The sequence below is a fragment of the Saimiri boliviensis genome, chromosome 11 (assembly GCF_048565385.1).
Source record: "Saimiri boliviensis isolate mSaiBol1 chromosome 11, mSaiBol1.pri, whole genome shotgun sequence".
NCBI classification, from domain to species: Eukaryota; Metazoa; Chordata; class Mammalia; order Primates; family Cebidae; genus Saimiri; species Saimiri boliviensis.
Window position 1 is genome coordinate 110346514 of NC_133459.1, and position 18282 is coordinate 110364795.

Below are 18282 nucleotides of genomic sequence, written 5' to 3' on the forward strand. Positions count from 1 at the left end.
TCTCACCAACCGCAGATGTTACAGTCACTGTTTTTACAATTGAAGAAGCGAAGTGTCAGGGAGGCAAGTAATCAGCTTTGAAAAGAGCAAGGAGACACTGTAACAATAGGACTGGAAAGAGACTGAGGCCGAATCACAGAGAATCCTCAATGTCCTCTGACCGGTGAGGGACAGCGTCAGTGTCCAAGAAAGGTTTTCCTCATAGCTCTATGAGGGATAGAGTAAATTTCGACTAATTTAAAAATTATTATGTTAATCTAAGCACAAGATAAGAGAATGAGTAGAAATCTGCAGTCAGGTAAAAGTGAAAAGACTTGGTGATCCATTGAATGTGATGTGGGAGCCAAGAGAAATCATTTTTGGGGGTAATGATTCTTTATGTGATTTAAAAAAAAGATATCTAATAAGACTTAGTGCTCAGCTTTGTACTTTGGAAAATATATCAATTACAATAAATATATTAACACTGAACACTGCAGAATTAAGTGCCATATTTGTTAGTAAATTTCCATAAATTGGTTCCTTTGGTATGCATGGGCATGGGTCCTGCTTTTTGGCCAAAATTCCCTTGGACTAACTTTAACCAGTTGGCCTTCTCTTTAATTATTAACACTTCCTGTTGCCTCTGACTTTTCTGTTTCACCTTCCTTGATAAAATACTTATATTTTCAAATTTATCCTATTTGTATAACCTAGCCCATGCTTGGCACCGAGCCTACACATTTAGCCAGGAACATATAGATTGTCTTATTAGTGCAGATGGCTGCATATACAGAATTTTGGCCAGGTGACAATAAGTAAGTATACCTAGGCCCAAGCAGAACAGACCTAATTATTTCCATGGTAAGAGGGGCAACTGCTAATAGCAGCAGTGGGTCCTATGGGTCGATGGTGGGAGGAAGCAGGAGGGCAAGCACAGAAGACAGCAATCTTGAGGGTTTGTGTAAGAGGATTTGTGGTAGGAAAACCAGAGTTTGAGTCTTGGGTCTAAGAATTTATCCACTGTGTGATTTAGGGAAGATTATCAATGTTCTGATGTATAAAAGGGATATAATACCTCCAGTGTAAAATTGCTTATATAGTAGGGGGCTCCATAAATATTTCTTGAATCTGGATTTCCTATTCTGACCAATTGACCATCTAACTGAAGCAAAATGGATCATAGCAACCAAAAACATAAAACTTAGGAAGAATTCCAACAAGTCCAAAATTTTTAAATAAATACCTTGTGTTCTAAGATGGTAAGATTAAACAATGTAAAGATGCCAGTTGTTATCAAGTTAATTTATAGTATGAGGGCACGTTTAGTAAAAATGCTAAGAGAACAGCTTTTGGATTTGGAAAAATATATATGAAGAACAAATAGGTGGGAATAAATAAGATTCTGAAAAAGAAAACTAGAGAATTGATGAGAGAGAAAGGTAGCAAGAAAATGCTCTAACAAATATTAAAACAAAAACTATAATAGTGAAATAGTCCGGGCGTGGTAGCTCACATCTGTAATTCCAGCCTTTTGGGAGGCCAAGGCAGGTGGATCACCTGAGGTCGGGTGTTGGAGACTAGCCAGACCAACATGAATAAACCCCATCTCTACTAAATATACAAAATTAGCTGGGCGTGGTGGCGTATGCTTGTAATCCCAGCTACTCTGGAGGCTGAGGCTGGAGAATCATTGAACCCGGGAGGCAGAGGTTGTGGTGAGCTGAGATTGCACCATTGCACTCCAGCCTGGTCAACAAGAGTCAAACTCTGTCTCAAAAAAATAAAAAAAGTGTAATAGGTGAATGGGCACAGATAACACTATATTCTAGAAGTAGACCGTACTGTTAAAGAATAATTCAAGATTAAAAAGGGAATTCCCATAAATCATACTCAATTTATAAGTTTGGGATTTAACAATTTAGAAAAAAACCTAAGTAATGTCTCGCCTCATACCAGATATAAAAAATATAAAACTAGAAGGAAATAGCAACAAAGGTTATTATTAAGACTGATATAAATTTTGAAGGGACAGAAGAGATTACAAAGGTGAAGGCAATTGCTGAAAGATCCAATTAAAGAAAAAAGCTGGCTGAACATGGTCACACCTATAATCAACATTTTGGGAGGCTGAGGTGGGAGGACTGCTTGAGTCCAGGAGGATGAGACCAGCCTAGACAACACAGTGTAGACCCCCATCTGTACAAATAAAGAAATGCAAAAATTAGGTGGGTGCAGTAGTTGTATGCCTGTCATCCTAGCTACTTAGGAGGCTGAGGTGGGAGGATAGTTTAGGCCCAGGAAGTTGAGGCTGTAATGAGCTGTAATCAGGCCTGGGCAGCAAAGCAAGACTCTCGTTAAAACAAAAACAAAACAAAACAAAATTCAAGCCTTATACAAATTTGGGGGATAAACCAATAACAACTAGGCAAATTCCTTGAGTTTATTATATTGGCACATTGAGGTTCTATGTAAGTAAATTTGTCAAGTTTGCTGTGGTAGTTACAGGTTTGGATTTTTAGGCTAATATCTTTTATCTGAAGATGAAGATATACTTATCTGCAGTAGAAATAAACCAACGGTAACTAATACAAAGACCAAATTCATCAACTTTGGTCCTTAGATGATTTTCTATAAATATGTATATTATTCAGTAACATGATGAAAAGTAAAAAAACAAAAAAAAATTGGCTACTTTAGGAGGCACATATATTCGGGCCCGTAGTGTTTAGTTAGTAAGTTGATCAAAGGTAAATAAAAACTTCATTCTTAAGTAAAAGTTTCAAGAAATACCAGGAAAGTGGACAGCTTTTTTATTTTCATTTATTTTCAAATTTATTTTAATTTTTCCAGGAGGCCCATTGTCATCAGAAAAAAAGTATATAGTTTCTAAGAGATTTATACATTGGAAGTTGATTTTGCTCCTAATTTTAACATGACTAATGCAATAATCCAAACAGTCTAAAATTCTTCCTCCTCTTTGCCTCCACACATCCTGCAAAAAGGTAAGCACCTAAAGTAGGCAAGCACTGAATAAATGGCTATGGTCAGCATTGGGGAGGCTGAGGCAGGAGGATCTCTTGAGGCCAGGAGGTTGAGACCAACCTAGGGAACATAGTGTAGAATCCTGTCTCTACAAAATAAAAGATAAATGAAAATAAAAAATTAGCTGAGTGCAATGGCTATGAATAAAAGCAAAATATAGACCTTTAGAAAATATTTTTATTTTCTTAACACAGAAAGATAACAATGACATTTGCCCACTAGACAGAGTAGTTCAAGACATATCAGAAATGGATTATAATTCACGTTACAATATTCATAAATATGACCAGTTTCATGTTTTCCCAATTATCTTTGAAAACTTATTAAAATACCACAGCATATTAAACTGGCAAATTCATTTCTCATGTTAAAGAGTCCATTTTGATTTTTATTAGTGAAAAACCGAGGCATAGTCCATTGCTGAAATACAATAATACCTTATCCAGCATCACTCAATTATGAAGCATCCTACCTAAATATTCTTTAGTCAAATGACATCTAATTCTGTATTTTAACTATTATAGAGGAAATAATGTTTAACATGCTTTCAAACTTTAAAATATACCATGCAGAATATAACAATGTTCTTTCATTAATATTCCTCATTAGGGATATGAACCACTTAGTTTTCTAGTGCAACACAATATCCTAAAAATTTACCAACATGGGTATTTGTCTTACTAGAGATAACCCAAAATGGCTACATTTAAAAAAATCTGAACTTTGAATTTTTTTTGGTCACATTTAACTGTCAGTCATTACTTCTTGCTTTGGTTAAATATGCTGTTTTTCTGTTACCTTTCTTACCTCCCTTAATATCAAAGTTAGGGTAGAACAACAAAACTACGTAAACCTTTGATGAACTAATGGTTCTCTCAAGGAAAGTCATTGCTTTAACTTGCACAGTTTAGAAAAGGTTATACATTGAGCTAGGAAGGAACTGAAAAAGAAAGGGAAATTTGGAAACCAGTGTGTTTATAGATAGTGGTCAGATTACTGTCACAACTGTCCTTAAATCTGTAGGATTTAATCTGCTTTAGTTTTGGAAACCAAAAAACTAAGCTAGTTAAAACTATTTCTAAAGCAAAATCAGCTTTGAAGAAGAGCAGGCAGACGATCTTAAAGTAAATTACATGAGCTTTCAAGCATATTTGACATCTGAGGCATTTATGTGTTTTTGGTGCCCAGAAATTTTAGTTTGCTGGTTTCCTTCCTTAGTTTTATTTGTTAGTCATAGTTAAGGTTTTGGGTATGTAACCTCTAAACTAACTTTAAAAAGTACTACTTTTAAAGTAGCATTATTTTAAAGTACCATTATTTTATTAGTTATAAATGAGCCACTGAAAATTATATAGCAGTGAAAGAATTCTTGCAACTGCTTCTTCCAACTTGAATGCATAATGATCGAATTTGTTTTCTTAAGACAAAAACAGTAAAAAAATTCTATCTCAGAAATAAGTTCTATTAAAAAATGTTAACTCATATAAATGTTAAAATCCTTTTTCCTTTTATGGCTTTGAGGTTTTTAAGGTATCTTAAAATAAATTAACACAAAAAACTTCCAATGATTTTATTGAATCTAAGATACTACTGAATTCATATCCATATTTTTATTAAGATTCTTCTCAATGTTAAACTTGTCAATGTAGGTTTTGTGTTAATAGGAAATCAGTATCTCTTATGATCTAGCAAAAGATTTTTCTACATGAACTAAAGATAGTTGAGTTTTAGAAAACTAATGTAACATTCTTTTTCTTCAATGATCTAGAAATATGACCAACAATATCCATTTTGAAAATGTAAGCTATCTTATAATAGTAAACTGAAACTCAATACTAATTTTATAAAACTGTTTTTAGGAAATAAATTTCCTAATGTTTTGCATGTTTCCTCATATAAGTAAATCATATAAAATACACTGTTGGCATTCATAATATTACACAAAAATTAATATAACAGTGAAAAAAATAAAAGCATAGTTTGAACATCTGTGCTCCACTTATGAACATATACTGTAGGTGGAAACTTCTATCATTCACCATTTATTAAATACTTATTAAATGCAGTGAGCATTGTACTAAGAATACTATAGTAAATGTTGATAACATTAATGAACCACAGCCTATTCAGTATATGTTACTGAAGATTATATATGCCACAATTAAAAGCTATCTTTCCATTTCTTTCATTATATTTTCAGATTTTATTTTCATTTATGTACAACTAGAAGATTACATGATTTTTCTTTTTCAAACTCTGGATTTCTAGGCATTTAAAGAATTCTTATGGAACTCAAACACATTTCATTGGTAATTATATTTCTTTCTGATTCAAATTGAAACCTGCTTCTGTAAGTTTAAAAAAAAAATCAATGCTTTTACAAGCTTCCCTAACTGAGCATCAATATTATAATAAATGAGATTTTTAAAATGACTTGAGCCTGTGCATATAAGGCAGTTACATATGATGACCTTGCATTCTATAATACGAGTAATGGCATACATAATATCTGTAATCAACTATAAATCGTATAGTGTCTCAAGAATAGTAGCAATTGACCAGGCTTGTGTTTCACAGCTGAAAGGACAGTACTGGGCATTCTCATTGGTCAGTTCTGGAAGTCCTTTCCAAGGGGATCTGAATGAAAGAAAGACATTTTACAAAGACATAATCTAATACATATTAATAAAATAGGAAAGACCTGGTGATTTTTACCTTCTATTGATAGAAAACAATCACATGTAGTCATTTGCTACAAAAAAACACATCTTAAAGACATACAAATGAATTTAGACTGAAATTCCAAAGATGACATTCCATCTTTGGAATTTAATACTTTTAAATACAAGGAATCCCTTTATGTATTAAAAACATAGAAAAACTACCATTACCAGCTATATATAAATATAGAGATAAACACTCTCTCAGGGATAATTTTATTCCTTTTGGAGTAAGTTTATGAGATTCAAATTATAATTATGCAGATATGTTATATGTGATCTTGATAAAACTATAAAACTAAAAGTAATGAAGAAACACTAAGAACTATAATTGGGGAGAAAATGCCATTCCAGAGTACTTGCTACTTAAAAAATGCCAATTAATTTCTCATTCTACTGAATAATAAGCTTATTATTTATTATGTATTTATGTTCTATGCTAAGTGCTTTATGTATATTATTTCATTTAATGTTCACAGTAACCCTATAAGGTAGATACCATATGTATTCCTATCTATAGAGAGGAAAGAGAGATTTATAGAGGTTAAGTAACTTGTTTCAGCCCTCCCTATCAGAGCACAGTGATGTTAGCACATCAAATTTATTCTTTTTTTCATCAAATTTATTCTTAATTTCAATGTAATCCCTTAAAAATGAAACACAAATTTTTAAAATACAGAAATTTGTAATGTTTCATTTTTAAGTTGGATTGTGGGAACACATTTATTTCATTATTATGGTTTGTAACTCAGGACTATATTACATACATGCTTCAGTGGGCATCAAATATTTCATAGTAAAAATAGGAAAAAATAATTCCATTAGGTAAAATAAGAGTATTTTGGATAATAATTAATATCAGCTAGGTACCATATTTGAAAAACTGTCATAGAAACATGGAAAATGTAGAAAATATATGTTTCCAAGTATTTAAGCTACTTTAGAGTAAAACGCCAAATTACTGAAGTTGGATATCTGCATATCTGTAATGTGTGAACTGTATCTCCACAGAATTTGTGTGTTGAAGTCCTAACCCCCAGTATTTCAGAATGTGAGCTGTTTGAAAATTGGGTCACTGTAGATGTAATTAGTTAAAATAATGCCACATGAAGATTGGAGTTTTGCTGCCACCAGCCACAGGATTATCGGCAGCTAGGAGAAAGGACTGGAAGAGATCTTTCCCTAATAACCTTCAGAGGGAGCATGGCTCTCTGCCTGTGCCTTGATTTTTCAGATTTCTGGCGTCTCAAACAGTGAGACAATATTCTGCTGTTTAACAATTTCTATTATTTAAGTCACTGAGTTTGTAGTGCTTTGTTATTGCAGCTCTAGCAAACTAACAGACTACCAAAATTAAGAAACAAAATGGGTTTACAAAATCATGAATATGCTGCTCATAATTAAACTTTGACACTAGGACATGGAATGTATCCATACAAATATAAGGAAGTCTCCTTTCTCTTGCTTTCCTCAAAAATTCATCCTGAAGTCATTAGGTGGGACAGAGCAGGGCTGGTAACCACAAATGGAGAGGAAAGGGTAACAGGTAGTATGGAGATGCAGCAGGATGTTAGAGTCCAAGATGTATGAAAAGGGAGTTCACCAAGGGTGAGAGTGGTCCAGAGTGGGTAGTTAGAACCCAAGTGGTGCCAGGAGGGCTCCACACATAGAGGTGGCTTAGTGTGGGGTATCGGGCCCAAGCTGGGTGAGCAGACTCTATGTGGTAATGATAGCCCAGTGTGAGAAGTCGGTTATTCACTGTTGGAAAAGGGAATTACAAATATGGAAAGGGAGAAATATAGAATGAAACACTGAGCATTAGATTGAAACTGGTGTGAACTCAGGTTTTCAACACATACAGATAGGATACACTGAATATGTGCATCCTGATAGGTATGTATGTATTTATCTATGTTTACGTATTATCGTATGTTCCTTAGCCCTATCTACTGGGGGGCATAGTAATAATCAATACACAATGTGCTCAGATCTGGCTTCTAAATAACATTTTTCACTATAAAGAACAAGGGCTCCTTAGAGAATAGCCTGATTCCAGGCTGGGATAGTGAAAGCAAAAGATGAGTCTTGAACATATTGCTGGGCCATAAAGCAAGGAAGGACTTCCATATGTGACAAACAGGATGACAGAATTTCCCTCCTGTCTGATACAACTGAAGAACTGGACAAAGTAATAATTTAAGACGTTAGACAGTAAGCAACAAATAGTGATCCATGAGGAATGAGAAACAAATGAGGCAAACCCTATGATTACCATACCTTACTGCCTTGAGAGTTTCCAGGATTTGGCACAGAGAGGGGAAACACAGGTGGAGCCTGGCAGACTTCCTTGAGTTGAACTGAGAATCCAGGAACACTATAAAGCAGCTACAATTTGCAGGACAGAGTACTAGAGAGGAGGGAGCTGTACAAAGAAAGAACTCTGAAGATATGCAGAGGGTCCCACTCTAGTATCTATAGCGTACCAATCAGTAAATTTACAAGAGGAAACTACCAAAGAACAAGAAAAGAGCCATCCGAAAGGATGAGAAGAAGCAGTACCTGGCACTCATACAGAATTGGGAACACTTGCTTGTTCACACCAGCCAGATTTGAAAACAGCATACTTTTGGGGATACAGGGTAGAGAACACAATGGGTCTTAATTCACTAATGGAGAATAATTATTCCTAGACCAAATGCTATTCTGGTCAGGTCTAACAAGCTTAAAATCAAGACCTGAAAAGATCAAATTGTTTCCAAGTAATTTCACTGCATTCCAAAACAAAGCTCAAAAACATTTATAGAAACATCAAAAATCTAGCACCCAACAAGATACATTGCACATATGGTATCTGATAAAAAATGACCAGGCAGATGGCTGGGTGTGGTGGCTCATGCCTGTAATCTCAGCACTTCAGGAGGCCGAGGTGGAAGGATTGCTTGAGCCTAGGAGTTTGAAACCAGCCTGGGCAAGATAGCAAGACCCCTGTCTCTCCAAAAATCAAAAAAACAAAAACTACCAAGCAAAGAAGCAGGATGATATGACCATAATAAAGAGAATAATCACAAGCAAAAGCAACCCAGAAATGAATTAGCAGACAAGGATATTAAAAGAGTCACTGTAATTATATTCCATATGTTCAAAACATTAAGCAGATACATGGAAGATACAAAATGACCCAGATAAAACTTCAAGAAATGAAAACTACAATGTGTGAAATGAAAAACACCAGGATGGATGTGATGGTAGGTTAGACATAAAAATGATAGCAGATTTCTTGTCAAAACAATGTAACCACCTTAAAGTATGAAAGAGAAAAATCTTAACTTTGAATTCTATACACGGTGAAAATATCTTTAAAATGAAGGCAAGACACAGATGTTTTACAGTTACATGAATTGAAAGAATTCATCATGAGGAAAAATACACTACAAGACATGATGGAGAAAGTTCTTCAGGTAGAAGGAAAATGATACTAGATGGAAATACGGAACATCACAAAAATATGAAGAGTACTGAAAATGGCAACCATAAGAATAATTAGACTTTTTTCTGTATTATTTAGATATCATTAAAAAATAACTGACTGCCTAAACAAAAGTAGTAACCATGTAGTATTGGGGTTATAATATATATAAAAGCAAAATGGATGATGATAATAGCACACAGGCCTGGAGGGGAAAAAATGAAACTATACTATTTTAGGGTTCTTTATACCTTACTTGAAGTGGTATATCACTGGAAGGTAAACTATAAAGACATATACTATAAACCTAAAGCAACCATTTTAAATAAACAAGAATTATATCTAATTAGCCAACAAAGGAGATGAAAATGAAATAATAAATATTCAATGCAAAAGAAGCACAAAAAGAGGAAAAAGCTAACACAGAACAGACAGAATAAACAGACAACAAACATTTAAATTTCACAATTTCAGTAATCACCTTAAGTGTAAATGGTCTAAATAATCCAAAAGCACAAACTGTCATGCTACACAAGAGCAAGGCTCAATTACATGCTACTATGTACAAGCAATCTACTTTAAATACAAAGACATAAATAGGTTAAAAGTATGGTAAAATCTGTACCATGGTGACAACCAAATGAAAGAAATCGGGAGTGGCTCTATTAATATGAAACACACTGAAGTCCCTTATGTGCTTGTAAGAAAGGAAATAAAATTTGTGCTGTTTCCTTATAATCTGAGGAATTGAATATACATATACTTATGTATAATCAAAAATTTGAGAAGATACCCTCTGATTGAATATATACTATGTTATAAAGATATGTAACTCTGACACTGTCTATTTGCTAATAATTAGGACAAGGAGGTAAAAAATGGTTTTTGAAATAACAGGCAAAAGACCAACTCTGATATTTTAACTATAATGAAAGCATTTCTGAAAACGGTATCTTTTTTTTTTTTTTTTCCATTTTATTTTATTTTTTTTTTTAAGATGGGGTTTTCACCATGTTGGCCAGGCTGGTCTTGAACTCCTGACCTCAGGTGATCCACCCACTTCGGCCTCCCAAAATGCTAGGATTACAGGCATGAGCCACCGCGCCCGGCTGAAAACTGTATCTTGATGTATCTATAAATCAATTAACTCAAAAGGCCTAGGCTGAGTACCTTCAGTTTTTATATTTATCCTGTGCCAACCATATCCAGAAACATCAGGTAAATTTAAAAAATCAAAGGGTATTCCACATATATACATCATATAATATCAAGACCTCAACTTAAAATAAATAATAACCTAAAATAAGAGAAAGTGAAAATTATATAATATTTGTCATGTTAAAGAATAAAGGCTTAACTTTTCAATGGGATACCTAAGGCATACAGAAATGAATTCTTAAGAAAGTGTAATTTACCTAATAGCTAATAAACTGACTAAACGCTAGTTATGGAAATTACATGCTCCTGATGACTTACCTCTCAAGATGAACATAATGTCGGGAAAGAACATTTTTAACCAAAACTATAGTCTTTGCAGTAGTCTCTGGGCCCATCAATCTGGAAAAATATAATTTTGCACGAAGAAAATACCCAATAGGCCACAACCACTCCTAAAAAAGATTATTTAACAGTAAAGACAAAAAATAACTGTAAATATCTAAAAATTACTTGAAAAATAATTTAAACTGAAACTCAGAAGATAAATGAAATTCTTACAGGTCCTTGGTGATAATTGAAACCTTTAGCAAGATTGTAGTTGTCATTGTCTAATGCATTGTCATAAATTCCACAGTAAACCATATCACTGCAAAATGATTGAAATTTAAGTTAAATAAAAGATGATCAGGTATTATATAGAAGGCATTTGAAAAATTTCAATAACAAAGGTAAGAAAAATAATCAATTATTTTGTCTTCTAATCTACAGAATAAGCTCAGCATTAGTACATCATCCATTTAAAATTAGTAAATACTGATTCATAGGACTTTAGTCATGTGTTAAAAATAATTAACAAATACCAGTTAATATAGAAATGTAAAATATTCTGGTATCTTGCCTTAAAGAAGTTAGCCTGGCACTAAATATGGGTTCGTTTAAAGTCAACAATTTCCTAGGCCTCTAATATATTGAGGCCTATCTAATAATTGAAATATACAGAGACTCATTTGAATTAGTAAAAATGAAAGCCATGGTTTTATTAATTATAGATTGGAAAGGTGGTTTTTAAGCTTCTCCATAAAATTATTTTAAAATTAAAATTGGTCTATTATCAGATAGCAACTGAATATACATACTGCTTTATTACAATACATAGCACAACACAGTTATCTATACTCCATCTGTTACTTTTTTTTTTTTTTTTTTTTTTTTTTGGAGAACTGGTCACATGAGTAAGCTTTAATTGTGAGTTTTGGTGGTTTTTTTTTTTTTTTTTTTACACCAGTGTTTCACTCTGTCAAGCAGTCTGGAGTGCAGTGGTGCCATCGTAGCTCACTATAGCCTTAATATACTGGGCTCAAGTGATCCTTCTGCCTTAGCCTCCTGAGTAGCTAGGACTACAGGTATACATAATCTCTCCTGGCTATTTTCTTTTTAAATTTTTATTTTTGTAGAGATGGCATCTCCTTTTGTTGCCCTGGCTGGTCTTGACTACCTTGGACCTCCAAAGTGTTGAGATTACAGGCATGAGCAACCATGCCCAACCTGAATGCAATTTTAGACATGTTACTGGTAAGCGAAAAAAATTATGGTTGATATCAATGTATTTGGATTAAATATAGTAACATTTTTAATACTTATATTCCAACTTACTCTGGATCTAAAGTTTTCATGCCAAGGGGACCAAGCAACTTTTTTTCTGCAATCTCCAAAGCTTTCCATGCTTTTTCTGTAGTAAAGAGCTCAGGGGCCTAGTGAATGCCAAAAACAAACATATAAATTTTTAAGATCACAGACAAATGAGTTCCTACCCACAGAAACTATTTATAAACTTGAAAGAAATTACTTAAAATACAGTGAGGGTCAGAATTTGAGTGCAGATGCCTAACCAGATCTAATGCTGTAAGGCTGACTTAGAAGCACTGCTTTTTGGCCATAGAAGTTAGGAAAGCTTTTAGAGGTGACTATTTCTCTGTGTCACCTCAAGAAAGTTACCTAGCTCCAAAAGGAAGTTGCCACAGCTACACTGAAAGCAGAACACACTTTTATTTTTCCCCCTTTGGAGACAGGGTCTCACTCTGTCACCAAGCTGGAGTGTAGTGGCAAGATCAGAATTTTAGTCTAAAAGTTCTGAGCAGCCTCAATCTCCTGGCTCAAGTGATCATCCTGCCTTAGCCTCCTGAGCAGCTGGGACTACAGGTATATGCCACCACACATGGCTAATTGCATTTTTTTTTTTTTTTTTGTAGAGATGAGAACTCACTATGTTGCCAAGGCTGATCTTGAACTCCTGAGCTTAAGTGATCCTCCCACCTCAGCCACCAAAAGTGCTGGAATTATAGGCATGAGCCACTGAACCCAGACAGCACACACTTAAAAATTTATGAAATTCATTCTTCAGAAGATTTATAATAGCTTTCTTTAAGGACATCTGATACCCATTTTTTGCTTCTGGGGCCATAAATAAATACAGAAGAACTTTTACTTCAATAGCATGAGTAAATTTACTTGAGATGCAGAGAAAGAAGAGAGAAAGCACTGTTGACCAAGAATCTGCATTAATTTTAGTGGTTAAATAAAATCAAGTGCACACTGAAGCAAAGCTACCTTCGTGTACTTTTATACTTTTCATTCTACTATAATTTATAGTACTAGGTTTGGTACTCTTTTTGGTAATGTGAAAACAGCTAGGCAGGGATGGAAGAACACATACCTTCTCTATTTTACTGCCTTGTAGTTTACTTTTAGACTAAAGCATAGATTAAAAAAGAGAGTCTACAATTCTTTGCTAGACAAAACTAACTGCAGCAATGCAACAAAGAAAATAGAATGTTAATTGAAGCTATTCACTTTAGTTCACTAGTTCAGCACTTTCCAACTAGTGTGCTGAGGCACTGGTTATAGTACAGGTGTGTAGGATACAGAGACCCTCAGCTTTCAGGGCAGCTGGGTGGGGCCCAGGGCTAACTGAAGTAGTTGGATCTGGTACAAGCAGCCTAGTCCATTTTTAGCCTACTGTGCTGTACAAATATCAAATATTCATTTCTTTTCTTTCTTTTTATTTATATAGAGGCAGGGTTTCATTATGATGTCCAGGCTGGTCTCAAACTGCTGGGCTCAAGTGATCCTCCTGTCTCAGTCCCCCAAGTGGGATGACAAGTGTGAGCCACTGCATCTGGCCACATATATCGTCTGTGTGCTCTGAATGTGAAAAACTCTAGGAAGCACTTCATTAGTCATCATCCATTATTTTCTGTTTTCAGATACTGAATGTTACAAGTTAAAGGTGATATGCATAATACTTGATTAATTAGAAAAGACTTTAAAACTAGCTATTAAGCAATATACTACTTTTTAGCAATTAAGTGAATTTGAAAATGAACGGGAATAAGGAACTAAATAAACTCTAGCACATTATTTTTTGAAATATAAAAACAAAAACGAATCACCTACCACAACCATTGCTATGGTAAAATTAGGCCTGAGCTGATAGTCACACCAAGGACTTGAAGCTCCATAACTATCTTTATATATGCCACGTTTGTGAACCAGATTTGGATGCTTTTCATTTAAATCTGAAGGATCTTCTGAAACATGAAACAGCTTTTCAAAGTTGTCTTGTATTTTTCTGTTCCACTCATCATATGAGACCTTTACAACCTTTCCTGAAAAATAACATAAGATATGGTAGTTTTAATCACTCAAAACAAGTCACACATCTAGTTACAGATAAATAGTAACATTTAGTTAATTTTTATCTACTACAAGGCAATAAATTATCCACTTCTGGAAGATGTGGCCAGTCTGAATTGAGATGTGTTATAAATGTAAAATATAAACTGCATTATGAAGATGCAGCACCACCGAAAAAGAATATAAAATAGCTCATGAATAATTTTATATCGATTATATGTTGAAACAATATTTTACATACATACACTGAGTTAAATAAAATGAAATTTTTTTTTAAAGACAGGGTCTGGCACTGTCACCCAAGCTGCAGTGCAGTAGCGTGAACTTGACTCACTGCAACCTCTGCTTCCTGGTCTCAAGCCATTCTCCCACCCCAGCCTCTCAAGTAGCTGGGACTACAGGCTCACACTACCAAACGTGCTAATTTTTGTATTTCTTGTAGGCATGGGGTTTCATGTTGCCCAGAATGGTCTCAAACTGCTGAGCTCAAGTGATCTGCCAGCCTTGGCTTCCCAAAGTGTGGAGATTATAGGTATGAGCCACCACACTTGGCCAATTTAATAAAATATCTTGTAATCAATTTCACCTGTTTCTTTATACTTCTTAAAATGTGGGTACTATAAAATTTAAAACTTTATATGTGGTTCACATTATACCGGACAGTACTGTTCTAGTAAAAGATATATAAGGATCACAAAATTGCTTACAGAAATGCAAGTTCCTCATAGTCACACTGAGGAAAAAGACAAGCACAATAAAGGCAATAGCTATGCTGCTTTGTAATCTCAGTTCAAAGTTGCTAAAAATATGGTTAGCAATTAGAATTGCTACAATTTTCACACTAGTAAATTAATGAATTTTCTTTCTTCTTAATGGTTGTCTAATATTAGCTAATTGAATCAAATTATGATTACATAGGTTGAGAATATACATAGTACATTTGAGAGTTCTTTGTAAATAAAATAATCAGCTTACCATGTCTTTTTACTGTAACTTCATGATAAGGGAAAATATTTTTTTTTGATAATTCCAGCAACCAACGAACAGCAGATTTACTCAGGCCCACAATTTCCACAGCAGACCCATCTCTAAAATTAAAAAATGTATTTAAATTCTCTAAGTTGGAGTCCTTTAAGTACTGCTAGTTAAAGGGCATTCAGTAAACAATTATAATGAATCATATAACACATTATGAAAACTAATAAAAATCCTTATTCTATAGGAATGTATACTGTATCACATAAAAAATTTTTCCTCTTACTGTTTTGCCATTGTCTATCTTCCTTACAAGTTTGTTTGGTTTTTTGTTTTTTTATTGTACTTTAGGTTCTGGGGTACATGTGCAGATCATGCAAGATTGTTGCATAGGTACACACATGGCAATACGGTTTGCTGCTTCCATCCCCCCATCACTTACATCTGGCATTTCTCTCCATGTTATCCTACCCTGAACTCCTCACTCCCCTGCAGTCCCTCCCTTGGACCCCCTAAAAAACCCCTGTGTGTGATGCTTCTCTCCCTGTGTCCATATGTTCTCATCATTCAACACCCGCCTATGACTGAGAACATGCAGTGTTTGATTTTCTGTTCTTGTGTCAGTTTGCTGAGAATTACGGTTTCCAGATTCATTCATGTCCCTACAAAGGACACAAATTCAACATTTTTTATGACTGCATAGTATTCCATGGTGTGTATGTGCCACATTTTCCTTGTCCAGTCTATCATCCATGGGCATATGGGTTGGTTCCAGGTCTTTGCTATTGTAAATAGTGTTGCTATGAAAATACATGTGCATGTGTCTGTATAATAGAATGATTTATAATCCTTTGGATATATACCAAGTAATGGGATTGCTGGGTCAAATGGAATTTGTATTTCTAGGTCCTTGAGGAAGCGCCACACTGTCTTCCACAGTGGTTGAACTAGTTTACACTCCCGCCAACAGTGTAAAAGTGTTCCTATTTCTCCACATTCTCTCCAGCATCTGTTGTCTCCAGATTTTTTAATGATTGCCATTCTAACTGGCATGAGGTGAGATCTCAATGTGGTTTTGATTTGCATTTCTCTAATAATCAGTGATGATGAGCATTTTTTCATGTTTTTTTGGCCTCATATATGTCTTCTTTTGAAAAATGTCTGTTCATATCCTTTGCCCACTTTTGGATGGGTTTGTTTTTTTCTTGTAAATCTGTTTTAGTTCTCTGTAGATTCTGGATATTAGCCCTTTGTCAGAAGGGTAGATTGCAAAATTTTTTTCCCATTCTGTTGGTTGCCAGTTCACTCTAACAATTGTTTCTTTTGCTTTGCAGAAGCTCTGGAGTTTAATTAGATCCCATTTGTCTATTTTGGCTTTTGTTCCCAATGCTTTTGGTGTTTTAGTCACGAAGTCCTTGCCTATGCCTATGTCCTGAATGGTTTTGCCTAGATTTTCTTCTAAGGTGTTTATGGTATTAGGCCTTATGTTTAAGTCTTTAGTCCATTTGGAGTTAATTTAAGTGTAAGGTGTCAGGAAGGGGTCCAGTTTCTGCTTTCTGCACATGGCTAGCCAGTTTTCCAAACACCATTTATTAAACAGGGAATCCTTTCCCCACTGCTTGTTTTTGTCAGGTTTGTCAAAGATCAGATGGTTGTAGATGTGTGGCATCTCTGATACCTCTGCTAAGTTCCATTGGTCTATATCTCTGTTTTGGTACCAGTACCATGCCATTTTGATTACCGTAACCTTGTAGTATAGTTTGAAATTAGGTAGTGTGATGCCTCCGGCTTTGTTCTTTTTGCTTAGGATTGCCTTGGCTATGTGGGCTCTCTTTTGGTTTGATATGAAGTTTAAGGTGGTTTTTTTCCAGTTCTGTAAAGAAGGTCATTGGTAGCCTGATGGGGATAGCATTGAATCTATAAATTACTTTGGGCAGTATAGCCATTTCACAATATTGATTCTTTCTAACCATGAGCATGGAATGTTTCTCCATCTGTTTGTGTCCTCTCTTATTTCCTTGAGCATTGGCTTGTAGTTCTCCTGAGAAGAGGTCCTTCACTTCCTTTGTTAGTTGTATTCCTAGATATTTTATTCTCTTTGTAGCAACTGTGAATGGGAGTCTGCTCATGATTTGGCTGTTAGTCTGTTATTGGTATACAGAAATGCTTGTGATTTCTGCACATTGATTTTCTATCGTGAGACTTTGTTGAACTTGCTTACCAGTTTAAGGAGATGGGCTAACATGATGGGGTCTTCTAAATATACGATCATGTCATCTGCAAATAGAGACAATTGGATTTTCTCTTTACCTTATTGAATACCCTTTATTTTTTTTTTCTTGCCTAATTGCTTTGGCTAGAACTTCCAATACTACATTGAATAGGAGTGGTAAGAAAGGGCATCCTTGTCTAGTGCTGAATTTCAAAGGGAATCCTTCCAGTTTTTGCCCATTCAGTATGATATTGGCTGTAGGTTTGTCATAAATAGCTTTTATTGTTTTGAGATATGTTCCTTTTATACCTAGGTGAATGAGAGTTTTTAGCATAAAGGCTGTTGAATTTTATCAAAGGCATTCTCCGCATCTATTCAGATAATCGTGGTTTTTGTCTAGGGTTGTTTATGTGTGGTAGATTACATTTACAGACTTGTGTATGTTGAACCAGCCTTGCATCCCTGGAATGAAGCCTACTTGATCATGATGGATAAGCTTTTTGATGTACTGTTGCAATCAGTTTGCCAGTATTTTATTGAAGATTTTTGTGTCTATGCTCATCATGGATATTTGCCTGAAGTTTTCTTTTTTTGTTGAGTCTGTGCCGGATTTTGGTATCAGGATGATGTTGGTCTCATAAAATGATTTGGGAAGTATTCTCTCTTTTTGTATTGTTTGGAATAGTTTCAGAAGGAATGGTACTAGCTCCTCTTTGTACGTCTGGTAGAATTCAGCTATGAACCTGTCTGGACCTGGACTTTTTTTGGTTGATAGACTGTTAATTGCTGCTTCAACTTCAGCCCTTGTTATTGGTCTGTTCAAGGTTGCAACTTCTTCCTGCTTCAGGCCTGGGAGCGTGCCAAGTGTCCAGGAATTTATCCGTTTCTTCCAGGTTTACTGGTTTATGTGCATAGAATTGTTTGTAGTAATCTCTGATTGTAGTTTGTATTTCTGTGGAATCAGTGGTAATATCCCCTTTATCATTTTTTATTGCATCTATTTGATTCTTCTACCTTTTTTATTAATCTGGCTA

General features: G+C 34.8%; 1 protein-coding gene across 5 annotated transcripts in view; it reads right to left on the reverse strand.

The window, feature by feature from the left end:
* Positions 1 to 3183: 3183 nt before the first annotated feature.
* The window catches only part of AGL (amylo-alpha-1,6-glucosidase and 4-alpha-glucanotransferase), a 71236-nt gene continuing 56137 nt past the window's right edge, over positions 3184 to 18282 (reverse strand). For all 5 annotated transcript variants that reach the window (XM_074381372.1, XM_074381370.1, XM_074381371.1 and 2 more), the window contains 6 exons: positions 15037 to 15149; positions 13822 to 14033; positions 12022 to 12119; positions 10927 to 11014; positions 10687 to 10820; positions 3184 to 5661 (listed from right to left, as the gene is read on the reverse strand). In XM_074381372.1, the coding sequence (XP_074237473.1) occupies positions 5544 to 5661; positions 10687 to 10820; positions 10927 to 11014; positions 12022 to 12119; positions 13822 to 14033; positions 15037 to 15149 (763 nt within the window). In that variant the 3' untranslated portion in view covers positions 3184 to 5543. The remainder of the gene's footprint in view (positions 5662 to 10686; positions 10821 to 10926; positions 11015 to 12021; positions 12120 to 13821; positions 14034 to 15036; positions 15150 to 18282) is intronic.